The following is a 27,709-nucleotide window of genomic DNA, read 5'->3' as shown; positions in this document are numbered from 1 at the left end:
TCATCTTCGTTGTAACTACAAGTCTATCACATGTAAACTTCTCTTGCTCTTACAACATTAAAGAATTTTATACCATTTAAATTACAAACACTTGAGATGTAGTAGAGGATAAAAACACCACTATTATTCTTTTAAATATAATTTATATACTATATATTATAATAAACCGATATTGGTATAATTTGTAGTCATCCAAAAAATATAATCAGTTGGTAAATATAATCGGGTTAAGATCCAATTCATCTATTCTAAAATACTATTAAAATGATGTTAAAATTTAAATTATAATTAATAAATTATGAATTTTATATCCGCCCGTGCTTCGCACGGGTTAAAGGCTAGTTTTTCTAAATTCGGTAACAGTAATTTCGATAAGTGAAAGAAAATTTAAGCTAAATCAATAATTTCTGACAGTAAGTTTGATAAACTAATAAAAGTTTTACTAAATCAATAATCTTGATATTAATAATAGTCAAACTAATACTTTATTAAAAATAATAGTTAAATTAATAATATATAATAATAATAAATCAATAAAATTTGCATCAAATTAAATGATGTCGATAAATTAATATTCCGGCTTCCGTCTACGGCTGTTTACAAAAAGAATCGAGTAGAGTTTTAAATTTTTTTCTATCAAATCGAGTCGAGCTTTTTTATAGAACAAAACAACAGCTAGTTGATTTATAAAATTGTTCACCAACCGAGCTGTTCGGTTCAGACGGGATTCGAACTTTTTAAGCGTATCACGAGAGTCCAGTGCGCACCAAGTCAAACCAGATAAGTTCACTAAAATTAAGGACTGGATAAACATTCAGTACACTCTAATTTTATTTTACTTACAGAGAGCTCATCTTATTATATACACCAACAATGGCGACGAACCTTGAAGAGCTGCCGGTACCAATCTACTCAAAGCTCGAGCCAGTGTACGGAACCGGATCGCAACTAGAAGAAGCGCAGCTCCGATTCGACACGCTCAACTCTAAATTCACCGAATTTTTCGCTTCTTCGCCCGATTTATACGCTCGATCGCCGGGTCGAGTGAATTTGATTGGAGAACACATTGATTATGAAGGCTACTCAGTGTTGCCGATGGCTATTCGACAAGATACTATTGTCGCGATTCGAAAACACGATGTTAGTGAGCCGGAGAAGCTTATTCGGATTGCTAATGTGAATGATAAGTATGAAATGTGCACTTATCCTGCTGATCCTACTCAGGTATATATAGTGTATGCCTTGTTGAGTATGATTGATTGCTTAATTTGCTAAGCCAAGTTAATTGATTGATTGCGGAGTTTAGTTACTAGCAATATATATGAACTTTGCACTAATTTTGCTGTTTCGAGTCAAGTATAACAATAGAATGTATTATATGTGTGTTTAGTGTATGTGCTCTCAAGTTTGACTTCTGATAGAAAATGTGCAATGTGCGCGTGTTGTGCTGTTTCGACTTGGGCATAGTATTATAGCATTAGAAGGTATTATTGTATGCATATAAATATCTTTACTTCTGAGGTTGAGTTTTTCATTGCTTAGTTTTACTGAGGTAACTCAATTTAATTAATCTCCGTACTTGGAGTCTAGTTAGTATTGATAATCATGAAATGTCCACTTATTCTGCCGTTCCGACGTATGTATAGCAATAAATGTAGTGTTATTCATGTATATAGTGTATTTGCTCATGAGTTTGACTTCTGATTGCTTAATATACCAAGCTTAGAAATTTTAATTGATTGAAGTTTAGTTAGTTGTGATAAATGTTAAATTTGCAGTTTTTCAGCTGTTTTGACTCAGGTTCAATGATGAAATGTATCATCATATGTCTGTTGGTATGTGTGCATTTGTATATTTAGTGTATGTGCTGTTGTATTTGAGTTTGTTTGCTTAATTTATTGAGCAGGAGTTCGGAGAAAGTGAAATGTAACTTAGTACTATTATTCGCATGAACTTTGTGAAATGTCCACTTATTATACTGTTTTATACTCAGATATAAATATATGCATCATTGTATTTGATCTTATGTAATTATGTATGTATTTGTATGGTGAGTGTGTATATACAATTAGGTTGAATAATTAGAAGTGTTCTTTGTTTTAGTATGTTTTGTGGATTTGTAATTGGCTTTAGAGTGTTGTCACATATGCGTTGCTTGATTGACTGAGATGGAGGCATGAGAAGCTAAAATTTAACTTAGTTTAATCAATCACAGTGTTTATACTGTAGGTAAATCATGTTTGTTTTTAGGTGTATGAGTGTTGTGTGTGTGTACACTAGGGTTAAAAAAGGAGATGCGTTTTTTTTTACTCATGATTCATGGACTTATGAGTTAGAGCATCTCCAGCAATGTCCGAAGGAGAACCCCTAAATATATGATAAACAATTCAGATTCTAAAAAATAGGGACTCTATTTGATGGACTACTCTAACAATAATCCCTATTTGTGTTCTCTATTATTATTATTATAGTATTAAATTCAAATTCTTTTAACAAAAAGATAATTATGTGGGAAAGAGTGTCCAAAAGGTGAGAGTTGAATATTTAATCATTAAAAACCAAATGAGGAATGGTTAGGGATTACCTATTTATGAGGAATGAAAAATGGATCCTTCATGTATAGGGAATGAGTAGGGACTCTGCTGGAGTGAATTTTTGTGCATATTCCTCAAAATTATAGTTTAGGACATCATATTGCTGATCTGTTGGAGATGCTCTTAGGTTATGTACTTGTTGCTTAGTTGATTGAGAATAGGACCTGGAAGAAATTGATAGCTAACTCATTAATTGCGGCAATAGGATTTCCATCAGTATTTGTACTGATTAATGGTACTTTGTTTGTATGCAGGAGATCGACTTGAAAAACCATAGATGGGGACACTACTTTATTTGTGGGTAAGAATCTGTATCTATATGTTTTTCTGTATCACTAGGTATTTATGCGTTGTAATTCAAGTTCAATGACGCTATTAAAGTTGATTAAAGGCTAGATGATGTCAAATTTAAGTTTTAAGTGATAGTATTAGCTTACCGTATCGAAGAAAGTTATCAGCATTATCTAGCAAAAAACAACGAGGGACTAAAATGCAATATGTGTATCTGTAGTTCAAGTTTATGCGAGATGTGTACCTAGAGTTCCGTAATACAGTAATAGCAAGATGAGTTCCTAGATCTTTTAAAAAGTATGCATACGATGTACTTCAGTTCTTTTTCATCAACTCCATCTGTTAAGTGTTTAGCTACATTGGCATTGTTATAAATAGCCACTGATATTTTAACTCTTTTATCGACATCCTCAGTTATTACACGTCAAGACTGTGCTGCCATTGTTGTCTAGTTCGAATTTGAATTGGCTTGACATTGGTATGGAAATTATGTGTCAGTCTTGTGGAATTTTATTTGTTTAATAATTTTTTATTAATTCAATTGATAATAAATAGTTAATATAATATTTGAATGAAAAATATTTTTTTGTTGTAAGGAATGAAAAAAAAGTTAATGATTAATAAATGATATAAATTAATGTATTAGTACAATTACTGTAAATCAATATAACTGTCCGTTCCATAGTAATATCCCGTGGTAGTTAGCACCGGTGCTAGCTGTTCGTGTAATGAGATGGAGATCAGGGCGGGTTCGCCGAGGGATAGCACTCACCTGTCCCAAAGTGACTTGATGCCCATTGCATTGTGGTGACTTGAATTTTTGTATCTTTTCTGACTCAAGAAAATGTTGAAGAGACCCACTGATATACAAAAATTTACTGATTTTCCCTTATATGTAGATGTTCACTCTAATGCTGAATAAAGATACACATGTCTTCTTATAGAAAAGAAATAGACAGAAGCAGGGTTTTTGTTTTGGCATGCCCCGATGCTCACAAACACATGCCTCCTCTAAGAATCGAACCCTCAACCTTTACAAGTGTTTTAACTTAAACAACTATACCTTTACTTTTCTGTTAAAGTTTCTTGTAACTTTTGCAGGTATAAGGGTTATTATGAGTATGCTAAAATAAAGGGACTGAAAGTCAGTCCACCAGTAGGACTTGACATTTTAGTTGATGGGACAGTCCCAACAGGTCTATTTCTGAACTTTTACAACATGAGTAACATACGTCTTACTATTCTTCTAATTGATGCATCAAATTTCTTAACTGTGTGGTATATATCATGCTCATTGATTTTTGACAGGATCTGGACTGTCAAGCTCTGCAGCATTTGTTTGCTCATCTACAATTGCTATAATGGCTGCCTCTGATGTTAGCTTGCCAAAGGTATAGTACTTACCTGTCAGAATTAAATGCTTCTTATTTGACCACCCTGCATGTTTATTATCTTATATATTAATTACACTGTTGCATCATTGGACACTACTTCCATTGAAATATTACTCTCAGGTTAACTGATTATATAAGAATTTCTTTCATTCATATAATACCTCAATATAGATATAAGAACATAAAGCTCCAGCTAGACAACTTCTTTAAGTGATAGTATCAAATTCAAAGAAAATTAATTCATCTTGGGATCTAGTATACTGTATACTGATGAAAATAGGAGAATACCGTCTGCTTAGGTTGTAGTTCTGTCCCGTCCTAATATACTGGATAACAAGGTGGAAGAATACATTTCTTTCTCTAGAATGAAAAACATCATATCTGATCTTATATATCTATGCATATCGGCAATTGTTTTTACTTGTTACATTTGTGGTTAGAGTATACCCCCTTGTGAAAGTAGATCAGCTTAGAGTAACTGCAAATGTTCAAATGTCTGATGTTAAACTAATAATATACCATTGGACAATGCAACGCTGTAGTAGTTTTCTAATTTTTTCAGAGACCTTTATTTTACAGATAAAAATTGCTCAACTTACTTGTGATTCTATAATGTCTGACATTGAACTAATAGTATACCATTGCACAATCAACGCTGTAGTGTTTTCTAATTTTTGTTACACGTCTTTTTTTACAGAAAGAACTTGCTCAACTTACTTGTGATTGTGAGCGACATATTGGGACACAATCTGGTGGTATGGATCAGGTAAATATAGCTGCTAATATGTGATAACTGCTAAATCACATTAAAAGTTCCTGATCCTCTGTTGTAGTTTCTCACCTAAGGTGATACTGATACATTAGCTTACTATTTGTATATAATTGAGTTTTGTTGCCTTCTACATGTTTGAAGGAATATATAAGTTGTTTGACTTGTTATGAATGCATAAAAACTTTGGTGACTGCAAGTCTGTAAACGACATAATCAGCTTTGTTATATAATCTCGCACTTCTGCTAGGCATTCATGTATCCACTTCTGCTGAATCGCTAATTTATAGATAGTTATCAATTATTACTTGGTGCTTAGATATTTAGATGGAGTAAATTTTTATCATTCCCAGTTTGGATGTAGTACTTGGAAATTAATATCTTGAAACTTATTTAAGTGCTCGGTTATATATATCTGTAACTGGATCAATAACATTGTCAGATTCTATTGAACTATTCAGTGTTAGTCATGAAAAATCATTTCCGCAGGTAACTATATTATATTTGCTTAACCAACCATGAAATTGTTCATAAATGCTCGCACGATTTTGCTGTAGGCCAGGGGGCTCCTAAGCCATTGCCCTCTGTTATGTTGCTGCACTCGGACAAACATGGCAACACATCTCATTAGCAGCTTATAAATGTATTGTATTGTCACAGAGTGCAGCGTAATTATATTATTCACTATTATACAACTTCAATATCCTTTTTGTGGTACTTTATGGCGAGTACTTGAGTAATTGGTATCTTTCCCCACGCAACAGGCTATCTCTGTCATGGCCAGAACTGGTTTCGCAGAGCTAATTGATTTCAACCCTATACGTGCAACTGATGTGCAACTTCCAACTGGCGGGTCTTTTGTAATAGCTCATTCATTGGCTGAATCCCAGAAAGCAGTCACAGCTGCTACAAATTACAATAATCGGGTGGTAGAATGCCGTTTAGCTGCTGTAAGTTTTATCCTAGTACTCGATTATATGAACCACTTCCTTTAAAAAAATAAGTTTAATCTGCACTTACATTTTCTTTAGTGTAGATCTTAGATATGTGCAGACTACTCATGCCCATCTTATATATTTGAATTTACACGTACTTGATTCTGGATGTGCTGAATTTCAATTAGATTGTTTAAAATGAGCAGTAAAATTCTTTGACCTGCAGTCCTGCACCATAATTTGATCTCCGAAAAGTTTCCTCAAGTTAAAACAGCATGTGGATTCCTTAACCAGAAATACCTTGTTTGATGATCTCTGGTTTATGAATCCATTGCTGCTGCTTGTCTGGTAATGTGTTCTTTTATGTGCATCTACGTTTGTCAGTGTGTTATGTTCCTGAGCAATGAGCTCCTGCAGCAGAGAAATTGATGTACTGCAAATCAAGATTATAATTGTCAAATTCAATGTTGTACAAAATATTGAGTTTCAGTGTATTTGCAGATTGTTCTTGCTATCAAGCTTGGACAGAAACCTCAAGAAGCAATATCTGAAGTAAAAACTCTTTCTGATGTTGAAGGGTTATGTCTAGCATTTGCAGACAGCCGAGGTTCTACTGATCCTGGTCTTGCTGTCCAGGTGGTATTTTTGTCTTTCTACATTATTTTGTCATACTTTGACTAGTGATTGGATTGTGTGTTGCCTTCACAGTTTTTTGTTACATCTGTCGAGAACTGTGCTTGTGAGAAAATTTTCCTCCCCCACGATCAACTCATGACAGTTCCTGTGCTATACAGGAGCTATTAAACGAAGAACCATATACATCAGGAGATATTGAAAATATAATCGGGGAAAACTTACATGTGGTTTTTGCAAACTCCCCATCTTCTTTGGATGTGCTTAAAGCAGCCAGGCACTTCAAGTTATTCCAGGTAAGTTACCCGAGCAGGCCTCTATATATCTGCGGAGATCAGATGACAGTTCTGACTTTTAGATGTACCATTTTGCTGGGCATGCTTCTGTTTATAAATTGGTTACGTGTTACTTAAAGTTATATTAGTAAATCATAAATAAAAGTTGAGATTTCTACATCTATATTCTCTAGTTCTTTTGTGCACCGTTTTTAATCCTTATCGACTAAAACCAGAGAGCCTTTCATGTGTACTCGGAAGCCAAGCGTGTATATAATTTCAAGAATGCTGTCTCGTCAGATTCAAGGTTGGTGATACTCCTCCCCAGCAGGATGCTGTTTCATTTTTTCTTTTTATGTTATGTCTTACTGCTTGAATCCTTTTCCAAGTTGTTAATGCTACCAGCCTAAGCACTCAAAAGCTATTGGCTAAGATCGTTTATGAGTTTCCTTATTCCATATAAGAGTAACACATAATTTGGATGCTTAAGAGCTCTTTAAAATATTAAATTGTATTAAACAAAATGATCTGGTACAAAGCATCTTATGTTTTATTTCAATTGTACAATTCTAGTTGTGACATCTTGATACAGGCTATTAAACAATCTAATTTTAAAATAATTTCTTTTTAATTTAAAGAAAAATATAACATTTCGATCTGATGTTCCCTATGTTATGATAATACTTTACTGCATTAAAGGCCATTCTGTGTCCCTCCCCCATGACAATGGGCATGGGTTCAACTCCTCACTCTCCCTTCCCCTTATACAACTATAATATAACATACAGTGGCGGAGCCAGCCTTAAATGGTAGTGGGGGCAAAAAAATTTAATAAAATATTATTTCATCCGTCTCATATAACAAATCTATTTTGAAAAGAAGTTATGAATATTAAGGTTCTAAAATATTGCCCTTAAACTTGTATAGAAATAAGAAATGATAGGACAAATTTGATTTTTTAAAAAGACATGCATACTCGGACATAGGAAGCATTATTGCTCATAATTTATAACCAAGAGTAGTATTAGACCAAAGATATGAACCAGTTAATCCTTACTAATCAAAACAGAACCCATTCAACAAAATCTGTTGAATCAATCAGCCAGGTTTTATATGCATATATATATCATATATAAATATATCAAATTGAAAAGTCTAGTGGGGTCCAGTGCCCCCACCAGCATCAATCTCCCTCCGCCCCTGATAACATATCCATTAGAAAATTAAATAAAATAGTGTGCACTGTGCAGTTTCAATGCCCGTGGCTTAGATTTTGATGTCAATTGTCGAATGATGATATACTATACAACTGTGAGGTTGTAAATATCAGCTCTAATAATTAAAATACAGCCGTTCCAACTTTATATTCAAACTATGATTTTGTTATTGCAGTGGTGTGAAATGATGTTACACTATACAAGCAATAGATTGTAAATATCAGCTCTAATAATTAGGATTCAGCCGTTCCAACTTTATATTCAAACTATACTTTCGATATTGCAGTGAAGAAGACAAGCTGAAAAAGCTTGGCGACCTTATGAATGAGAGCCACTATAGCTGCAGTGTGCTGTATGAATGCAGGTATGTTTTGCAGGATATCCGTGCACAAAACTATCCTGAACAAGCAAGGCACTTCTGTATTACCTGAATGCAGGTACATATATTTGCTTTTATGGACATTTATAATGATGAGTTTGTATTCAATGTATATGCTAGTTGTCCGGAGTTGGAAGAACTTGTAAAGGTTTGTAGAGATAATGGTGCTTTTGGGGCAAGGCTCACTGGAGCTGGATGGGGTGGTTGTGCTGTAGCTTTAGTGAAAGAAAGCATTGTCCCCCAGTTTATCCTCAATTTGAAGGTAAGTACCTTGATTCTGAGGTGAAGTTTTTACTCAACTACATGCCAAAATCCTGTAGCCAAGGCAAATGGTTACCCTTTTGTTTCAGACAGCCTAACATATTATTATGCATGTGTTCTAGGAACAATTTTTTAAACCAAGGATTGACAAAGGAGTGATCAACCATAATGATCTTGGTCTCTATGTTTTTGCTTCCAAGCCTTCAAGTGGTGCTGCTATCTTTAAGTTTTAGATCGTAAATTCGTGTCTGGGTTGTGATTCTGATTCATACTCGATGTGATTTTATTTAGCTACCCACCCTTACATTGGCTAGTAGGCCATTTCTGCACAAAATCGTTGCCAGATGTTTTAATATTAAATGTTTTTTTTTTCATTTCAATATTCAAGCTGAAAAGATGCAGGGAGCACTATAACACAGTAATGAATTTGCATAAACCTGCAAGTCATAAAAATGGAGGCCAAGGCAAACGTAAGGGCAATGGTAGTTTATGGTCTAGTAAGCCGAGCAACGGACCGTATACCAAAAAGATGAAATGACTTGTACTTTGGGATAGTAGGCTAGTGGATTAGTAGTACAGTAGTAGAATGGACCTCGCTAATTTCCCTCCTTTATTGCATGCTGCTTTGAAACTGGTCTAATTTTGCTTTCATGATTATGTTTTCGATCTTTGATGTATCTTTGGTAGGGACCCATCTTGGACCCTAACACAAAGATTTGTCTAATGTAGAGATCAAGGCTATTTAAAACCACGTGCAATTGTTTGTACAAGTAACTAGTCTTTTTATAATGGAATCTGAATTGTTCTTCGCAAACAAAATAGACCTGTTTTGGCAGATATATTACTAGTCATTTTGGGTCTATTTCAGTGAATTTTAACTTAAAATCAGAGAAATAAATGCTTATAAGTTAGATCAATATCAGAAGCTTGATTTTATATATAAATAAATTTCCTATATGTATATGATCAACTCGGAACGCACCGTTCTTTTTAAAAGAAACTGGGAACGCACCGTTAAACTTAAAATCAAACAGGCTTCCACTAGAAAAAGATATGGCACTTTTTCACTATTGATTCATGTGAAATACGGATGTATCTGCCTTCCAATATGTGTGAGGGGACCCTGTTCTTTTCTTTAATTCCCCATCTTCAATCAACATTTAAACAAACCCAATTCTCACACATTTGTTTGTTATTGTTGTTGAATCTTTGGTTCGCATCAGCAATAATTTATTCTTTTTCTGTCTCTTTAATTATTCTACAAAAAAATTATGATATTATAATAAACAAACATATGAATAATGTATTACAGTACTTTGATTATATTTTTTCAGTCATTTTTAAATTCCTTTTAAACAGTGTGAAAACTAAATATCAAAAGAAAATATAATCAATTTATTAGTATTATTTAATCAAATTTCAGTTTATTATCACATACAAAAAATATAATGATTGTTAAAATTTAAATTATAAATACATTGAATTATATATTCACCCGGTCGTTCAAGCCATCTGATATATCATATATGTCGCATATATATACGAAAAAGAAGGAAACAAGAAGCAGCTCTGTATATGTCACGTATAATAAAATAAAATTTGGATGAATAATACAAAATATTGAATTTCAATGACACCATATACGCCAGCCATAAAAACATGGGCACATGTAAATCGTTTATAAAGATCAAAGTTGTCGTCACCGGCGTTACCTAACTAGGTCCCATTGTTCTTGGAATTATTGTAAAATTCGAACAATATACATATTTTGGAAAATCTAATCATACGCCTCCAACCTTTTCTTCTTGTTTGGATTAAGGTACAACCATAAATAAAACAGTCAGATTAGAATGAAAAATTAGTAAACTATTATTCCTCGGAAAAGTGATAAGCAAAAGCACAATCACTTGGTCTAACTAATGAAGTTGCCGACTACTACAAGACTTCTGAAGATACAAAACGGGCGAGTCGTTTTCTTTTATGAAACATTACAAATGACTTTTATAATAAACAACAGTTCAGACCAGATTCCTCAATATAATAGTTGATTGTTTGATTGAATTGTTTTTAAATTTTTTAATTTGATTCAACAATGATTGCGCTGAGTTTGAGTTCAAATTATTCAAATATTTTATCAAATAAAAGTTGAGCATTTATTCATTCAACAGATGATTAATAAAAGTTGAATATTCACATAATAAGGATATATTATATTTATTACATAAATATATAATAAACAATTTAAAAAAAATATATTAAGAGTGTGTATTCAATTAAGATTATCAAGGATTTTTTCTTAAAAATCCACGTTTATTCATTTCGAATTTAAAAAAATTGATTTCCATACACATTCATTCAGAATTTTCCATCATCCTAAAACGATGATATTTAATTAAAATTTAAACTAGTATGTAAATGAGATTATTCAGAATATTATGATATTCAGAAAAGTAATATTAAAAATATTTAAATTTAATTATTAAAATTCTTCCAAACTATCGTGGCATTGTTAGTTTGGAATATTGTATGATGAGATTGTTATGAATACATGATTTTTTTATATCAAATAGATCATTACACGTGTCATCTGTAATTTTTTTAGAATGAATCTAGTCTAGCATCTTCCAATTTAAAAACTGATTGGATTTTATAAATATATAAGTTTTGTGATATTATTTCATGTATTTCATGTTTTCCAAAATTCTTGTAATTCATGAGATTTTATAAAACATTGTTTGTTTTGCCAAATTTGAAGGATTGTATTTAAATTTTGAGAACTATACACCAGCTATTTGTCTCAATTTTAATGAACTCTTTATGAAATTGTTAGAATCCAGATAGAACGTCCAAAATCAAATCAAAATTGAAATTTTCGTATTTAAATGTTTCTCAATATTTATTAAAATTGATTTGAGTTTCGAATCGTGCTCGTATTATTACTTTTAAAAAAAAACATTCAAGATTTTTTCTTTTTTCCCGAAACACACATTCAAGATTTTTGATTCTCTCCTCGAGAACTGTTTTATCAAAATCAACTTAAGTTTACGACTTACTCGAACTCATTTGCACATGCATAGGTGATATTCACTAATTTTTGTCTAATCAATCGACTATGAATCTTCTTATATACCACCAAAGGAATATTCCAAGAATAAGCCATATTTTGAGTTCTATATTTTCATTCAAAACATTACTTTCAAGTGAGTGCGACAATTACCACGGAAAAGAAATAAAAAATAAAACAAAAATAATCTAGCCTAAAGTAGATATCAAATGATTACAACATACTATGATAAGAAAATATAAGCTCCCAAAAAGATGAAATATATAAGTATTAATTTAGTGTCGGTGGAGCATGAGTAGGATTTTTGGAATATCAAATCATGACCTCTCTTTTGATAATCGAATGTTGAATGCCTTTTCTTTTCATTTTTTATGCAAAAAATAAAATAAAATCATATGGTTCAAATTATATACTCCATAAATGTGAGTATTTAACAGTGAAGTGTATGGTCCCTGTCCTACTTGAGAAAATGAAATAAATTAGTACTACTTTCTTGCTTGTCCCAAAACCCTCGTGCATTCATCTTTTCTTGTCTCTCTTTCTGTGCTCACACACACTCACACACACTTTTTAAGGAACCCCTTTGCCTCATTTGGCTTCATTGGATCTGGGCTTCTCTCAATTTCTCCCATAAGGTGAAAAATCCTTTCTTTAGTTACATACATTTTTCAAGATTGTGTCTTTTTTGTGTTTTGAATTGTCTGCATTTTGCAAGATTGGATTTTGATGCATGTATGGTGTAAAGATTGTGTTTTTGGTGGGTTAGTGTTGTTTTGTTGTTTGCTTTTTTGAGAGGAGAGTTTAAATTTTGAATGTTGATGTTTTGTGATCACTTTTGTGATCATTTTAGATGGGTGCTTTTGTGTAGAAGTGGAGGTTTTATATTTTTTATTCATAAGGATATGCTGTGGAGAATTTTGGAATGCTTGTATATGTATGTAAATATGGGTTAATGAGAGTGTTTTGTTTGCTTGATTCTTTTTATGGTTTTATTGTTTATGGTTCAATGTGGGAATTTCAAAATTAGCAAAGGAAAAATTGGGAATTTTGTGTGGAGGGTCTCAAGGAATTGTCTTGTGATATGGGGTTGGGTTAAATTGTTGATTGAGTTTTGGCTTTTGGTCCAGAAGTGAATGGAGAAGCTAATTGATTTTATTGTCGGTGTATTCTTGAAAATTTGATGATTTTAACTGAATGATTGTATTTGGTTTGGTTTTTAAATTTATTTTGCAGGAAGGATTTTGGGAGTAGTGAACCAGAGTCCTGATGGATCAACTTCCTGCGGAAGAAAGGGAGTTTGGGATTGATCTTGAGGCTGGTAGGAATACTAGCGATGAAGTGCAACACACTGACAATGATTCAGCTGCCAACTCGGATAAAAATTTGTTTGACAAGTTATTTAGAGGGATTGTTAGTGTTGATGTTTTAGTAAGGGGAGAAAATGGAGTAAGTTTGAATTCATCAAATGATGGTGTGGCTTATCCAGAGAGAGTGAAACTGTTGGTGGATGAAAAAGTTCAGGGAGAAGAGGTGGCGGATCTAAAAGAGAGCAAAACAGGGAGGGAAAAACGTAAAACGTTAAGTGCTAAGAAGCCTCCAAAACCTCCACGACCACCTAGAGGTTTGTCACTGGATGCTGCTGACCAGAAGCTGATTAAAGAGTTTGCACAGTTAGCTATGATGAAACGGGCAAGGACTGAAAGAATGAAGGCATTGAAGAAAATGAAAGCTGCCAAGGTATCATCATCATCATCGTCTGGTGGAGGAAATTTGTTCGCCATGCTTTTTACCGTAATCTTCTGTCTTGTTATACTTTTTCAAGGTACGCATATTACTTGATTGTATAGATATATTTGATGCCAAATATTGTTTGTGACTTTCCCTGCTTAATTCGAACTTAACAAACTGCAATATTCACAATCCTGTAATTAATTCTATAGGAGTGTCCTCTAGAAGTTCAACAGCAAATTTTGCGGGCTCTCCAGAATCAGCTCGAGTTATTGAGGATGGTTCTATATTGAATGCTAACCACTGGAATCCATCCACTAGCGGTACTGATTTACCTAGTTCGGTGTCCCCCAAGTACGTATTTCTCTACCCTCTTTAAGTTGCCTGCTTTAGTCTTCACACTTCAATTTTTTGCAGTCATTTTCATTTTTCATAAAACAATTTCTATTTGCTACTTGGAAATTAGCAGTTATGCAGAACGGTTTGCAACTTTAAATCGTGAAAGCAAGGGGAGCAGAGAAGCAAGGTGAAATTGTATCAAAATCCTAAAGCCTTATACACACAAGTGATCAGAATAAAAAATTGTGAAGCTTCTTCCGGGTCCTGTGGATGACATATTCAAAGTTGCAGCTTTAACAGTGATTGATGCCACCGCTGTAAATTACTTAAGGCAGTCTAAAAGTTTATATATAATCTGTGGCCGTGTCCTGTTCTATTCACATTGTTTTCAAGTCACTATTGTCGAAGACTCTGAGAAATTTTCTTTTGAAACCTGAGATCTCTTGCCAAACTAAACCACTGTAAATAGTGTAGACATCTCATAGTACTGTAGATTGTGGTAATTGAAGCCATTTTAAGTTTTGTGATGAACAATATATAAATAATATTTCTGTGGATCAGTTAAGAGTTGATTTTGCTTCAACATTTTCAATTCTTTTGCACCCTTTTCTCAGATTATACTCCGGTACAGATTTTCTTTTTCGTATAAACTCAAATATGCATTACAGGTTTGTTTCGTTCGTTAAGGGCTAGTTCATGGTGGACTCTGTGTAGAATAATATGTTCGAGCTTCGAAATTGCCAGATTTTCCAGGTTTCCATCCCTGTCCCAAGGATCTGCAGTTGACTAAAATTCAAATAAGTATTGTTAATTAGTAGTAAGTACTACATAATCACAAGTAATTTAATTAGGCACTGTCACATGTTACTAAGGCACATCTCTGACAAGTGCCCATATGGGTCTATGCTGTTCAATTTAGAATAATCCTTCTTCGCTTGCATTTCAGAGAACTCAGACACATGCAAGATCTCTAGTACAGCGTTTAGCTGGAAATTTAAGCTGTATCTCAGCTCTCTGTTGAGAAGCACATGAGGCATTTTATATTCATCTCTCTGTTGTGAAGCACATGAGAACTTTTCAAAGTGATGCGAGTCATTTGAAAATTTTTGGAAAAAATAGAGGTTTATGTGAATATGTGCTTAATACTTTTCATAGATGCAAGATTGCAAGGTGCATGAGAATTCCCACAAGCTCTGCTACTTGTTACTGTTATATCAGCACTTGAGCACTATGTTGGACCGATTTTTCATTTGCCTCGAGTATTGTGTCGGACACTCGGACATGAATATGAACACTCCGACGCTTATTTAGAAATAGCGTCGGCAGTCCAACAAAGAGGTCAAAAATATAAATTTTTTCAAAATATCATCAAGTCTGATACTCGGACACGTACTCAGTTTGAATATTTAAACCGAATCCGGATAACACAGCTTGAGCCATTTGCATGAGCGTTCTTAAGCAATATTGATTCTCCTTACTGTTGTATAAACTGTTGCAGATACAAATTTTGGCAGCTCAAAGTGGTGGCAGACTGGCAGTAAAGCAATCATAAAAGCAATAATTGTTTACATGAATCCTATGCAATTTTTAATCACAAGTTGCAGCTTTTGTGAGATCTACTTATTCAAATGTTCATCGAAAACCTAAATACAGATAGCTAATAAATTCTCAGATTAAACTATGCAGCCCAAATGGAAATCCCAAGATGCTTTCTTGTTTATTCAGGATTTATGCAGATAAAAAGCAATCCACACTTAGAAGCTTCTGCAAGCTAGTACTACTACTCCCTCCGTTTCAATTTACATGTCCACCTTTGAAAAATAAATTTGTTTCAAATTAGTTGTCCACTTCAACTTTCAATGCAAAATCATATTTCCAAAGTCATTTCTACTCCACATATCTCTAATTTATACTCCCTCCGTCCCTATTTATCTGTCCATTTTGGAAGTAAAAATTTGTCCCTATATATCTGTCCATTTATACTTTCAAAACTAATTTAATGATAGTTTTTCTAATATATCTCCATAATTTCGATTTTCAAGGCTTGACTTATTTAAAACTTGGTTGAATTCATGTTTTCAAGACACAAAGTAGGGGTATTCCACCATTTTCAAGATATTAATTAGAGGTATTTAATGAAAAGTTTATACAATCAATTATTTCTTGGTATGTGTTTTTTTCCCTAAAACGGACAAATAAAAAGGGACGGAGGGAGTATTTCCTAGATCAACCTCATACCACATATTATGTTCATTTATTGCAATTAATTTGTAAACAACCACTTTTCTTAAACTGTGTGACTTTTTAAAAGTGGACATCTAATTTGAAACGGAGGGAGTATATTCTATTGGCTTACACTATCATTAATGAATCAAGACTCGACGGAGACGGAGACGTGATTGCGTGAGTATTTAAATTTACGAAATTTGATATACGCGGATAATATAGATATTTTTCGGCATGGTCTGTTTCTGCGTAAATTTACAGAAAAATAACGTGATCCTCAACTGCATGACAGTTGAAATCATGAAGAAGGGATGATGACATAAAAATAAGATGGCAAGAAGTGAGTGCTAGTGTTATCCTTATCTTTTCGAATTGGACAAATGGGCCACCTGGTTCATCATGTATGAACATAATCTGGGCCCTGGAGGGATTGTGGTAATCAGAACATTTCATAAGTATTTTATAGTGTATACTTGAATGACAAAGGATTTCAAGAGAACTATCATGAATCATAATGCCATTCAGTTATAAGGAGATAATTTGATAATTTTGCTCCGCACTCAATATTTCAAGAAAATTATCATGAATCATGCCGGAGATGGGTGCTCAAGATCCACTCTTCGATTTGAAAAGAGCGTTCGGGTGACCGAGTCGGTGCCATTAAGCTAAAAGGATGTGATCTTAACTTTAGAGTTGAGACGCATAATTATGCAGAATCTGGGGTTTTCTTGCTGCGTCTAGCATTATGCTGTTCATGAAATAAATTCTTAATAACCAAATTTTCGTTGTTATATATGCTGTGAGGTTGTATTATCTATACGGGCTATACTTTTTCTCGGATATTTAAGGTCACTTGGATGTTTTTTATTTTAAACAGGTGGAGAAGCTAAATTAGCAATAGTAGAGGTTGAGCCGATGGCTAAATATCAGTTTAAGCTGGAGTTTCAGAAAAGTGCAAATTTTGGATCTTTCATGCCTAATGCACTCGTATTATACGACTCAGGAGTTGATGAATAGTGGTCATGTTCTTCGGTGTGGCTGGAGGTGGTCGTCAATGTCATTGACACCGGAAAAAATAATTCATTTGTTGAGATTAACTAAATATGAGTAAGTGTAAATTTCTATGATGACTATAAGGAAATATGATGAAGACATGTAGGTTACATTTCTTGTTCAAATCATTTGGAATGTAATGAGTAAAGGAACGATCACCCTATATTTGTAATATAAATTTCATTCCACTCCATCCAAGTAATCTTATCCGGTGTTTGGTCAAGGTGAATGACAATGGAGGGAGTGGAATGAATTTTGTACTATAATTTAGTTGAATATATAGTAATGCATTCTACCATTCCATTCCTATCATCCTTGACTAGAGTTCAAACCCCCAACTTTGCGAAGAATTGCTACATTTGTTATCATACATAGTTCCTATCCAAATCTCACCATACAAAATTTGCATTCACTCAATTTTATCCGGTCCTTCATTCTACGGTCTACACTCTATTATTTTCTTTTATTTTCACTCATTGCATTCCATTTCTCCTGACCAAACGTCCAAACACAACTTTAGTATCAAATAGGTACCAAGGTTCTACTTTATAAGCTGGACAAGTATATATGAGCCTGCGGAGATAGCAGAACTAACAACTGTAGTCTCAACTAGAAAATATATATACCAACACCTGTACAATTGAATTTATTAACTACATACATATCATGTGCTTATCAGACAGCTTCAGACCGTGAGCATGAGCCACCTGATTCACAAAAAACATACCCCCACCCCTATCAACTGATGACATTAATGTGATTCAATGTATCTTCCTAAACGGAACATGTTAATATGTTATGAGTTTGAAGTGATACATTCAGTTTACAGACACGGAATCATCTGATAGTGCCAGCAAATCTCTTGGTGATGCAAGTGAGCTGCTGTTACCAGGCGATTTCTTTCCTTTTCTTCGTGTCTTGTTTTGATCTGACTTGTCAAATTGACCAAATTTTGACTTACAGTTACATGTATTGTATAATTCAGAAAATTTTAAAAATAATATCGTTAGAAAACATAAACTCCCTCCAATCCACACAACATAACTGATTACTAATCACTCCTCTTTAACTGGGGTGATCACCAGTTTCTCAAGGGGCTTCACATAAATTCCAATACTATTTATGCCAGTAGACGTAAAAGCACCAAAAAATCCCCCGAATTTGCTCCGTCCCACCTCATACCTGAACTCAGTATCCTCCAAGCTGTCTTTCGCAGGGGCTGCTTCGAATGGTCCATACCTGCCTCTATTCGTATCGAAAGTTATCGATCTCAAGTATTTTGTGCTGTAAATATTTTCGTACTTGCCGCTTACGCGAGTAATGTACTCCGACGGATAATCAAACGTCACCTGCATTGTCCGTAAACACATTAGGAAAATTTATAGGAAACTAAACCACAGCAACAAAACCGGTTTTTTACGACGGAAATTTAACACTAGTTCCGTTGTAATAGTTCCATTGTAATGTATAGTAATTACGACGGATTACTTTCGTCATTTTTGAAGACATATATAGTTCAAATTTTGGTCGCTCGTATAAATTTAAATGAGTGATTCGTTGCTTACCGAATCTAACCATAAGCTGCCACTGTCGCCATCACCACCGATCTTCTCGGACAACACAAGCTTATTTCCTCCGTCCTCGCAGTAAACAAATTGCATGAAATTAATTCGTTTTTCACACCGAGAAATAAAGATTTGTGCTATATCAGTTTTTCCTCTGTGATCCCATCCTGTCCCATTGCACCATATTGCCCCAACTTTTATCATTGTGAGAAATGTAGAGTTACCGAGTTATCTATTGCTGCATGTGAAAATGGGATTCAAGTGATGTTAATATATAGACTAGTACCAAGTAGCATTAACTGATGAAAACATGAAACGGCACCATATTACAGGTAGTAGTCGGTTCAGCTGGCAAAGAATACAAGTGCCATTTAGTTGGTCAAGAGCAAGTCCAACAATGTCCTAGGAAATGCCTTATATATATAATAAAAAATAATATCTTAGTGATTTAGGACATCATTTTAACATAACAACTCCAACAATATGCTTTATTATTGTGCCTTATTATTTAAATAATAGTATATTTGAATAATTGTTAGAGGGAAGTGAAAAAGAAATAGAAGAGAGGTGTGTTGGAATGTGAGTAACCTAATATTTTATTAATAGAAATGGTTTAGGGCATGCATGATTGTGCCTAAAAAATAAAGCATTTGTTAGATGTCTTGGTGTTTTGAGGCACGACTAAGACATTGTTAGAGTACCATTTTACTTCAAATACCTTAAATTTTGATTTAGGACATGATTTTAGGGCACTCTTGGACTTGCTCCAATGGTCGTAATTAATTAACGAGCATATATCCTGGGTATATGATACATCAACGGTGTTAATTAACGAGCATCTGGATATATACAGTTTTGGAAATATGTAAATACAAATTTATTCCGATAGGTCTTCATCATTTTCTGAATATTCAGTAAATCCTTCTTTATTTTATTTTTAATAATTAAATATTCAATTCTTAAATTATATTTATTAAAAGAAATTTTTTCATGTATTATTTTCCAATTTTTTTGCACTTAATTAGATGTGTTGAAAAAATATATTTTCATATATTATTTTCCAAATTTTTATTTCTTCATAAAATATAGATCTAAAACTTTTCAAAAAAAAATTTAAAAAATAAACTCCTCCATCCTAAATTAGATGTGCTGATTGATTTTGGGCACGTAACTTAAAGTGCATTAACCGTCTAGTTCTGAATTTTTATTGTTTTTTTATAAACAAAATTTCATATTTAAGTTTTTATTTGCAAAATAAAATTTTAAAAATAAGTAATGTAACTAGGCAGTCAATGAACTTTCAACTGCCTGTCCGAAATTAATGTAACGAGCACATCAAATTTAGGATGGAGGGAGTAATGTTTAGAAATATATTTCTAAACATTTTAAGGTAGATGAATATTATATTAAAACAAAATGTACTATCAATTATATAGATAAAATATATGAATTTGGCTCATGGGCACTTGGTAAGCATTAAATTCTATAATTTTGGTGGATTTTGATTGGCGTGGTTGGTGAATTTGTAGAGAGTCCACCATTATAAAAAAGCATGACCCAATCAAAAACCACCAAAATTATAAAATTTGGTGTTTAGAAAAACCGAAAATATATTTATAGTAAGCATTTGATCATATCGTAACATTTTCAAATTAAAACATCAGCAAATTTCAGATAATTCAAGCTGGTAAATAATATTATAAGTTCATTGAGATGTAAGTTATAACAATTTATTCATATTTATAACACATGTAAGATCATCCACCGAATAATATACGACCCATTATATCGGCGACAGCAAGATCACTCCGTTTTAATTGAGGTGCTGTTCAAAAGCTTCTCCATGGGCTTCATGTAAATTCCAATAGTCTCTAAGCCATACAACATATAAGTACCAAAAAATCCACCGAATTGTTTGAACCCCACGTGATACTCGAACTCAAATTCCTCGCTACCCGCAGTTTGTTCTACTTCAAATGGTCCGTAACTTCGTTTGTTTGTAACAAATGTAATCGATCTCAAGAGTTTTTGAAAGCCCTCAGAATCACCAGTAGAAAGTTCTTCACATTTGCCTTTTACTCCACTTCCAGTAATGACCTCATGCGGATAATCCAGCGTGATCTGCAAAACCATTAAAATGCATAATTATATATACGTGGTGTTTGGTTCATAATGAGCCCGATTAACGGAATAAAAATGCCCCGATAATCATCACACACGCTTTTCACATTAATACTTAATATCACTAATAATATATAATGAGCCCGATTAACGGAATAAAAACGCCCCGATAATCACTAGACACGCTTTTCACTATAATACCATTAATATAATATATATAAAAAAATATTTCTACAAATAAAAAATTGTTTCTTACTGTGTTTAATGAGAAGATAATCGGAACATCGTTACCAATCTTTTCGGACACGACAAGTTTTTTGCCTTCATCTTCAACATAAACAAACTGTATAAAATCGATACAATTTATAGATCGAGACACGATGATTTGTGCTATATCACATTTGCCCTTGTGATCCCATGCAAGTCCATCAGTCCAAGGGAGTCCAGCTTTTAACATGATAAGAATTTTTGTTGTATACAGTACTAGGAAGAGTGGCCACTGGCTAGTGTCGTGAATATATCATCAAACGCCACTATATATAACAAGACGAATGAGGATTTTCGCTCGAGTCGGTTTAGCTGCAAAAGGATATGAAGAGGCATAGATGGTCATTGGAAATGCACTATCTATTAGTATTGATTATCACACTTCTTCGGTTTAAGCACTCCTTTATTGGCTGTTTTGATACTACGGGTATCAAAGCGTGTGTCCGTTTGACTTTCTTTAGAAATAAACATACATTTTATTTTTCAAAATTTATTTCGAATTTTTTATGATGTGCCTATGGGCACACAATTGTCACTAACTCTCATGAAAATACTAGCTTTTGATTGGTGGATGAGTAATAAATGTTAAGGGCCCCCTGCATTCACACCAATTTCACCAATCAAAACAAGTCTTTTTCATGAAAGTACGTGTTTATTGTGTGCCCTTGGACACACATTAGAAAGACCAAATTTATTTTACTAATAAAATTTGAGTATTTATATCTTTATTTAAAATCAGTGATTAAAAATAATATAGACACCTCAAAAAAAAAAAAAAATCAAAATGACACTTATTTGATGACATAAAATATTAGTTCTGCCATTTTAACACTTGACTTTTAGCATAAAAGTTAGGTGTCCTCGCTATATAATATGGTTACAAATTTCTTTATTTTTGAATGAACGGATATTATACATGTGCAAGTAGAGATGTACTTCCTCTATTTTAAAATACGGTCTTAATAAACACTAAATTCTATACAAATGAGCTGGTTTGATTGGTGGAGTTGATGTGAATGCAGGGACCATTCACATTTATTATTCACACACCAATCAAAATGAACTATTTTTATTGGAGTTAGGGACTATTGTGTGCCCATGGGCACACCATAGAAAATCCCTTCAAAATAAGTGTCGTTTTGATTTTTTTTCACATAGAGGCCGTTTGACTGGGCTTAAAAGAAGTGACTTATTGTTTAAAGTAAAGAAGTGAATTATAAATGAAAAGTTGGCTTAAACTTATAAGTTATTAAAAATGTTTGGATACCCGTGACTTATAAGTTGCAAGAAGCTCCAAATCAAAGAAAAAAGAAGATAGGTTTACTAACTGTTTTTCTTGGCTTCTCAAGCACCATTTTAAGCAATTCTTTCAATTATCCAAACACTCCGAAAAAAATAGAAGCCCACATTTTCTTATAAATAAGCCATAAGTCGGGGTTGCCAAACACCCACATAATTTGAGGTGAAATAAATCATACTCCTGCATATCATTTTTCAAAATTTCTTTTTGTAAATAAAAATTTAACATTCGGTCCGAAAAATATTTTTTTTTATTTTTTACATTAAAGGGAGGAGTTTCATTAACTTAAATCAGCCAAAATACAAATCTTCTTGCCAACAGGGGATATTCTCCCTGTCAAAAAGTTTTTAATTATGAAAATCGACATATAACCTTAAAGTCAAATTGATTGAAAGTTGATAGTCCTTAATTTTCATTTCACTAGTCTTGTAGATAAATAAAAACTCTCGTAATATTTATCATATTCTTTATTTAACGTAATTCACATATTTTTCATTCACATAATTTTCAAATATTATAAAACGAATAATTACAGTAATAAAAATGAATGAAAATTTGATTATATTTTTATATAAAATGTTATATTTGATATTTTTGATATGGATAAAATTTGCAGACTCTTGCAAGAGGAGAAAGCAGATTACAGAGAAGCTACATAGCGTTCACATCAATCCGAAAATCAAAACACATAGATTTTACTCAACATAAATTGAATACTATATGATCGATCATTCAGTTTTAATCGAGCTGATGACTGGTAGTTTCTTGAGGGGCTTTAAATAAATTCCAATACTCTCTATTCCATCAGACGAAGAGGTACCGAAAAATCCACCAAATTGTTTTTCTCCCACGTGATAGTCGAACTCCTGTGGGTATGGCTCGCTTACTTCAAACGGTCCGTACTTGCGTTTGTTGGTAACAAAAGTTAATGACGTCAACTGTTTCTCATCGTTGTAAAAAACTCGGTACTTGCCAGTAACTCCAGTAATGACCTCATGTGGATAATCAAGCATAATCTGCAGTAACATCATTACGTAAAATTGTCAATATATATATTAGTCAATACGAGTATCACTGTTCGGTAGAACAGTTTGGTGCATAATTGTGGACAAAACTTTGAACACAATAACACGAGGGTTTTAATTGAAATGAACCTTCTGTATTCACATCAATCACCCCAATTAAAACACTTCATATATCAACTGTCACATCATTATGTATAAATCAAAGGATCCGAACGAGTTGTTTTTTTATAGTTATGTGGCGAATGGTTGCTTTTATGAGTGTTATAGTAAGGGTTCTTAATACTTACCGTGTTTAAAGATCTACTCCCACCTTTATCAACGCCGATCTTCTCGGACATGACAAGTTTATTACCTCCATCTTCAACATAAACAAAATGAATATAGTTTATGCAAGTCGCAGAGCGTGAAATGATGAGTTGTGCGATTTCTGTTTTGCTTTCATGATCCCATGCACGTCCAACTCCAGTGCCTCCCGATGGTCCGATTTTTAACATACTTCTCCCGATACTAAGCGCTGATGTGAATGATGAAACGCCTTAATTATATACAGCGAGAGCCAAGGGGAAAGGATATGAATGCCCTGTTTGGTAACATGGATTTGATTTCAAATCCAAGATTTGTGCAAATCTCTTGTTTGGCAAATTTTAAAAATTCAGGATTTGGATTTGTTCAATTCCATCCAAACTTAAACACAAGTCAAAATAGAATAATTTGAAATGCCATTCCAAAACATGTCATTTGAAATAAAAAACTAAACGCACACTCCAGCTCCTCCTTCCCGATCCACTCTGCTGCTCGCTCCTCTTCTCCCCTGCTTTCACGCTGCTACTCGCTCCGGCCATCCTTCCGTCTCCGAAGGTGCAATTCTCCCTCTCTCCACCTCTCTCTCTCCCTCTCCCTCTCGCTCCCTTTCTGCCTCTCTCTCCCTCTCTCTCCCTCTCTCTCCCCCTCTCTCTCTCTTCCTATCGCCCTCTCTGTATCTCTCTTTCTCCTTGTCTCTCTTGCCAGTATTGGATTATATTGTTATCAATTTGTTGCTTAATTTGATATTTATATGTATATTTGTGCGTGCGTGTAATTGATTTCAGTGCTCTGATTTTTGTAATTAGGGTTTAACCTTCTGTATATAATCTGTGTGTATATGTATATTGTCCAGAACTGCTAGATGGCAGGTGATTTGAATTCTATCACAAAGACCTAAGAGCAACTCCAATGGGCTCTCTAAACAAGCTCCTAAGTCTAAAATTTAGGAGCAAATCAAAATTTAGTGCTCCAATGGGCTCCTAGATGCTCTTTAAAAATTGAGGAGCCTACTCTCTCTCCTTTCTTTTAAAGAGCATCTAGTAGCTCCTAACTCAATATTATATTATTTTCCCTTCAATCTTCTCTCTCTTTTAGTTAACTTTTTCTTCAAATTTATATAAAATATATATAAAATGTGAATAAGGAGCCAAATATAAAGAGTAGCATTGGAGTTCTCACGTTTTCCGGTGTATTAACTTACTAGGAGCCACATTTTATATTATTGTTTAGGGAATGATTTAGGAGTACCGTTGGAGATGCTCTAATCTGTTGCCTATACAGTAGACGAGGTAAAATCAGGTTTGGGTGTTATATATTGTAAAAATTTGAATTAGTTGAGGAGTAATGATTCTCAATTATAGCCTACTCACTAGGTGCGTGCCTCGATATAATATTTCGGGTACACATTTCCGATTTGTACACATTTCGCTCAGACTATCTGCTACTGTAACATACACTGTATTCACATAAATACGTCCATCTCTCCATGTTATATAGACCCCTCTCAATTATCATTTCACTGCTAGCTTAAGTGTTTGCGTAATGGCAAAACGACTAAAGCTTCGCATCTCCAGAGCAATTACATCTTCCTTCCAGTCCTGCCATTCCAAAGACCCTTCTGTTTCGAATACAATCCAATACTGGAAAATCTAGAAACATGAAAGTTGTGCTTTTGGTCAGTTTAATTAGGAATTTGAGCTATAGAACTAGTTACAATCCAAGGAGTCTCAGTCCACGCAAACCTTACCTTTAGTCTCATAAATAAAGAGCACTTTGGAAATAAATGAAGGAATAATATAGAGAAATATATACTAATTAAATGAGCACTAACCCTCTTCCGCATGAATTCGATTTCAGCAAATAGAAGTTCATTTTGCAGTTTATATATTCTGAATCAGTACTTCAACAAGTAATTCTTATTAGGAAATAATCAGCATATTCTATGAATGTATAAGGACCTTTTTGGAGCGGACTCTGCTAAGTCCATTCTGTAGTTTAGTTTCCAGGCCTTTAAGATCCTTGGCTGGCAAAGACCCCAGGGCTTCGCCCATCAGATGCCTGTATTATATGCAGATGTTTTGAATTCTAAATCTAGAACTGTATAATTAGGTCGTTTTGTAACCTTCTTCCTGAATTTGAAGTTTTTTCTAAGTATATAATTTAGACTTATATTATAAATAATATGTTGAGACCTGTGGTATTTCTGTTGCGACTTTGTGCTTAAAGATTTATGATTTAATAAAAAACCTGTGAAAGTGAATTGAATAATTTTTAGAAGTCTGCCTATGTGTCTGCCTATGATTTATGATTTCACTGCTCTCATTTTTGTGATTAGGGTTTAACTTTGTGTATATAATCTGTGTAGTTGTCATTTTAAATTTCTGCTCTCATTTTAAAATTTTAAATTTGTGTATATAATCTGTGAAAACATGGAAGAAACAACATATATGCAAGAGGTTGAAGAAGAGCTAGAAGCTATGGAAGCAATTGATGTGGAAGATAAAGAAGAGGATTTCATCTCAACTGCTCGATCTACCAATGAGTGGACTGAATTTAGAGATCAACTTGCCAAAACAATGTTTGAAGAATATCTAGTAGGAGGGACTGGAGTTCTATGACTTTTATACATTTTTTCTATGTGGTTCTGTGGGTTGTCATGTTAAAGTGCAGCACGATTTTCGCTTGCATTTATAATGGATTCATTTGATTGAGAAATGCCAGCATTCTTTTTATTTATTTACATACATACAGCTCATAATCTAAAGTGTGAGGGTCTGGTGTACTTGATCCTAAACACTTGAATCAGAATGTTACTGGCCTCTTCTGCTGGGAAGTCATCATCTGATTCAGGTATACTTTTTTGTTCAAAGATAAGGTAGAATCTTTTCTGAATTTTGATTGTGATATTAACTTGTAATTCGAAACTGTTTATTGGGTTTTTGTTTTTATCAAAATCTTGGAAATTTATGAAAGATGGAAACTCCTATACTTGCTCCATGTTTTCATCTTTCTGCTTTCTCAGTCTTTTTCCTCATGCTAAAGTCTTTATGCACATTCCAGAATACTATTACTTGTCGAATCTCGATCAGAATATTGCTTCAATAATTCAGACAGTGTATTGTTTTAAGCCTGATGGTGACAAGAAGAGCACAGAAGGTGTTGGACTTGTTATAAGAGAATCTGAGATGGTTTACAAAGCATTCAACTTCGATCAAGAGAAGCTAATGAGGTTAAAGAAGTTGATCATGGAAGACGGGACCATCAAGAACTGCTCCACATTTGTGGCCCTCACGGCCTTGGTGTGGCGGGCAAGAACTGAAGCTCTTCAGATGAAACCAGACCAACAACTCAAGCTATTATTTGCTGTTGACGGAAGATCAAGATTGGTGAATCCTCCCTTGCCGAAGGGCTATTTTGGGAACGGGATTGTGCTAGCGTGTAGTGTGAGTAATGCCGGAGATTTGGTGAACAAGCCATTGTGCTAGCGTGTAGTGTGAGTAACGCCGGATTGTGCTAGCATTTCAGATATAATTTCAGGTTTCTGCAGTATAGTTATCAGTGCTTGATTAGCATTTTTGTGTTAAGGTTGAGATTCTTGAATTTGGTATTTTTGTTTGATTAATTATACATGTCTCTGTGAAGTTTTTGTATTTTTGTTTGAATTTTATCTTAGACTTTATTTGTAATTTTGAATGAGATTAAATATCTATCTTCATGTATCGCCAACTTCAAAATATTATTTAGATAAATATTCAAGTACGCATTTGTGATTAAATTTGGAGTTATGATTAAGTTTTTACGTAAAAATTTGTTTAAATTTCAAATTCAGCTTTTGAAATACTAAGATATCCCAAACAGTGGATTTGGATTTCAAATCCAGGATTTGAAATTCTAATATTCCCAAACAATGGATTTGGATTTCAAATTCTGGATTTCAAATTCTGAATTTGAAATCCTACATTTCAAATGA

At 33.6% G+C, this 27,709-nt stretch overlaps 6 protein-coding genes across 8 annotated transcripts; 3 read left to right on the top strand and 3 right to left on the bottom strand.

The window, feature by feature from the left end:
* Positions 1-695: 695 nt before the first annotated feature.
* On the top strand, positions 696-9,122 carry LOC108199458 (galactokinase). The gene is made up of 12 exons (XM_017367272.2): positions 696-1,224; positions 2,849-2,895; positions 3,987-4,081; positions 4,194-4,276; positions 4,977-5,045; positions 5,813-5,998; positions 6,485-6,619; positions 6,778-6,912; positions 7,128-7,198; positions 8,395-8,472; positions 8,608-8,749; positions 8,871-9,122. The coding sequence occupies exons 1-12, from the start codon at positions 874-876 to the stop codon at positions 8,979-8,981; spliced, it is 1,503 nt and encodes a 500-aa protein (XP_017222761.1). The 5' UTR covers positions 696-873; the 3' UTR covers positions 8,982-9,122.
* A 3,158-nt stretch (positions 9,123-12,280) lies between these two features.
* On the top strand, positions 12,281-14,462 carry LOC108197575 (uncharacterized). 2 transcript variants are annotated; one of them, XM_017365227.2, is made up of 4 exons: positions 12,281-12,447; positions 13,046-13,634; positions 13,753-13,894; positions 14,010-14,462. In XM_017365227.2, the coding sequence occupies exons 2-4, from the start codon at positions 13,079-13,081 to the stop codon at positions 14,068-14,070; spliced, it is 759 nt and encodes a 252-aa protein (XP_017220716.1). In that variant the 5' UTR covers positions 12,281-12,447; positions 13,046-13,078; the 3' UTR covers positions 14,071-14,462. The 2 variants fall into 2 exon arrangements, with proteins under 2 accessions (XP_017220716.1, XP_063939530.1); XM_064083460.1 differs by having other exon boundaries at positions 12,289-12,447; positions 14,007-14,462.
* Positions 14,463-18,120: 3,658 nt separating this feature from the next.
* LOC108199125 (inactive protein RESTRICTED TEV MOVEMENT 1) lies at positions 18,121-18,951 on the bottom strand. Its single transcript, XM_017366870.2, has 2 exons — positions 18,724-18,951; positions 18,121-18,507 (listed from the first exon to the last, which is right to left on the bottom strand). Exons 1-2 carry the CDS (start codon positions 18,925-18,927, stop codon positions 18,214-18,216), a joined length of 498 nt encoding a protein of 165 aa, XP_017222359.1. The 5' UTR covers positions 18,928-18,951; the 3' UTR covers positions 18,121-18,213.
* Positions 18,952-20,526: 1,575 nt separating this feature from the next.
* Positions 20,527-21,301, bottom strand: LOC108198493 (inactive protein RESTRICTED TEV MOVEMENT 1). The gene is made up of 2 exons (XM_017366246.1): positions 21,101-21,301; positions 20,527-20,844 (listed from the first exon to the last, which is right to left on the bottom strand). The coding sequence occupies exons 1-2, from the start codon at positions 21,299-21,301 to the stop codon at positions 20,527-20,529; spliced, it is 519 nt and encodes a 172-aa protein (XP_017221735.1).
* A 1,838-nt stretch (positions 21,302-23,139) lies between these two features.
* LOC108198492 (inactive protein RESTRICTED TEV MOVEMENT 1) lies at positions 23,140-23,986 on the bottom strand. The gene is made up of 2 exons (XM_017366245.2): positions 23,724-23,986; positions 23,140-23,427 (listed from the first exon to the last, which is right to left on the bottom strand). The coding sequence occupies exons 1-2, from the start codon at positions 23,928-23,930 to the stop codon at positions 23,140-23,142; spliced, it is 495 nt and encodes a 164-aa protein (XP_017221734.1). The 5' UTR covers positions 23,931-23,986.
* A 31-nt stretch (positions 23,987-24,017) lies between these two features.
* On the top strand, positions 24,018-27,498 carry LOC108197199 (omega-hydroxypalmitate O-feruloyl transferase). Of its 2 annotated transcripts, none has more exons than XM_017364747.2 (3): positions 24,018-24,294; positions 26,176-26,589; positions 26,800-27,498. In XM_017364747.2, the coding sequence occupies exons 2-3, from the start codon at positions 26,547-26,549 to the stop codon at positions 27,222-27,224; spliced, it is 468 nt and encodes a 155-aa protein (XP_017220236.2). In that variant the 5' UTR covers positions 24,018-24,294; positions 26,176-26,546; the 3' UTR covers positions 27,225-27,498. The 2 variants fall into 2 exon arrangements, with proteins under 2 accessions (XP_017220236.2, XP_017220235.2); XM_017364746.2 differs by lacking the exon at positions 24,018-24,294 and adding an exon at positions 24,995-25,028.
* The last annotated feature ends 211 nt before the right edge of the window (positions 27,499-27,709 follow it).

Source organism: Daucus carota, chromosome 8, assembly GCF_001625215.2.
Source record: "Daucus carota subsp. sativus chromosome 8, DH1 v3.0, whole genome shotgun sequence".
Lineage (NCBI taxonomy): Eukaryota > Viridiplantae > Streptophyta > Magnoliopsida > Apiales > Apiaceae > Daucus > Daucus carota.
This window is presented reverse-complemented; position numbering and strand designations above follow the sequence as displayed.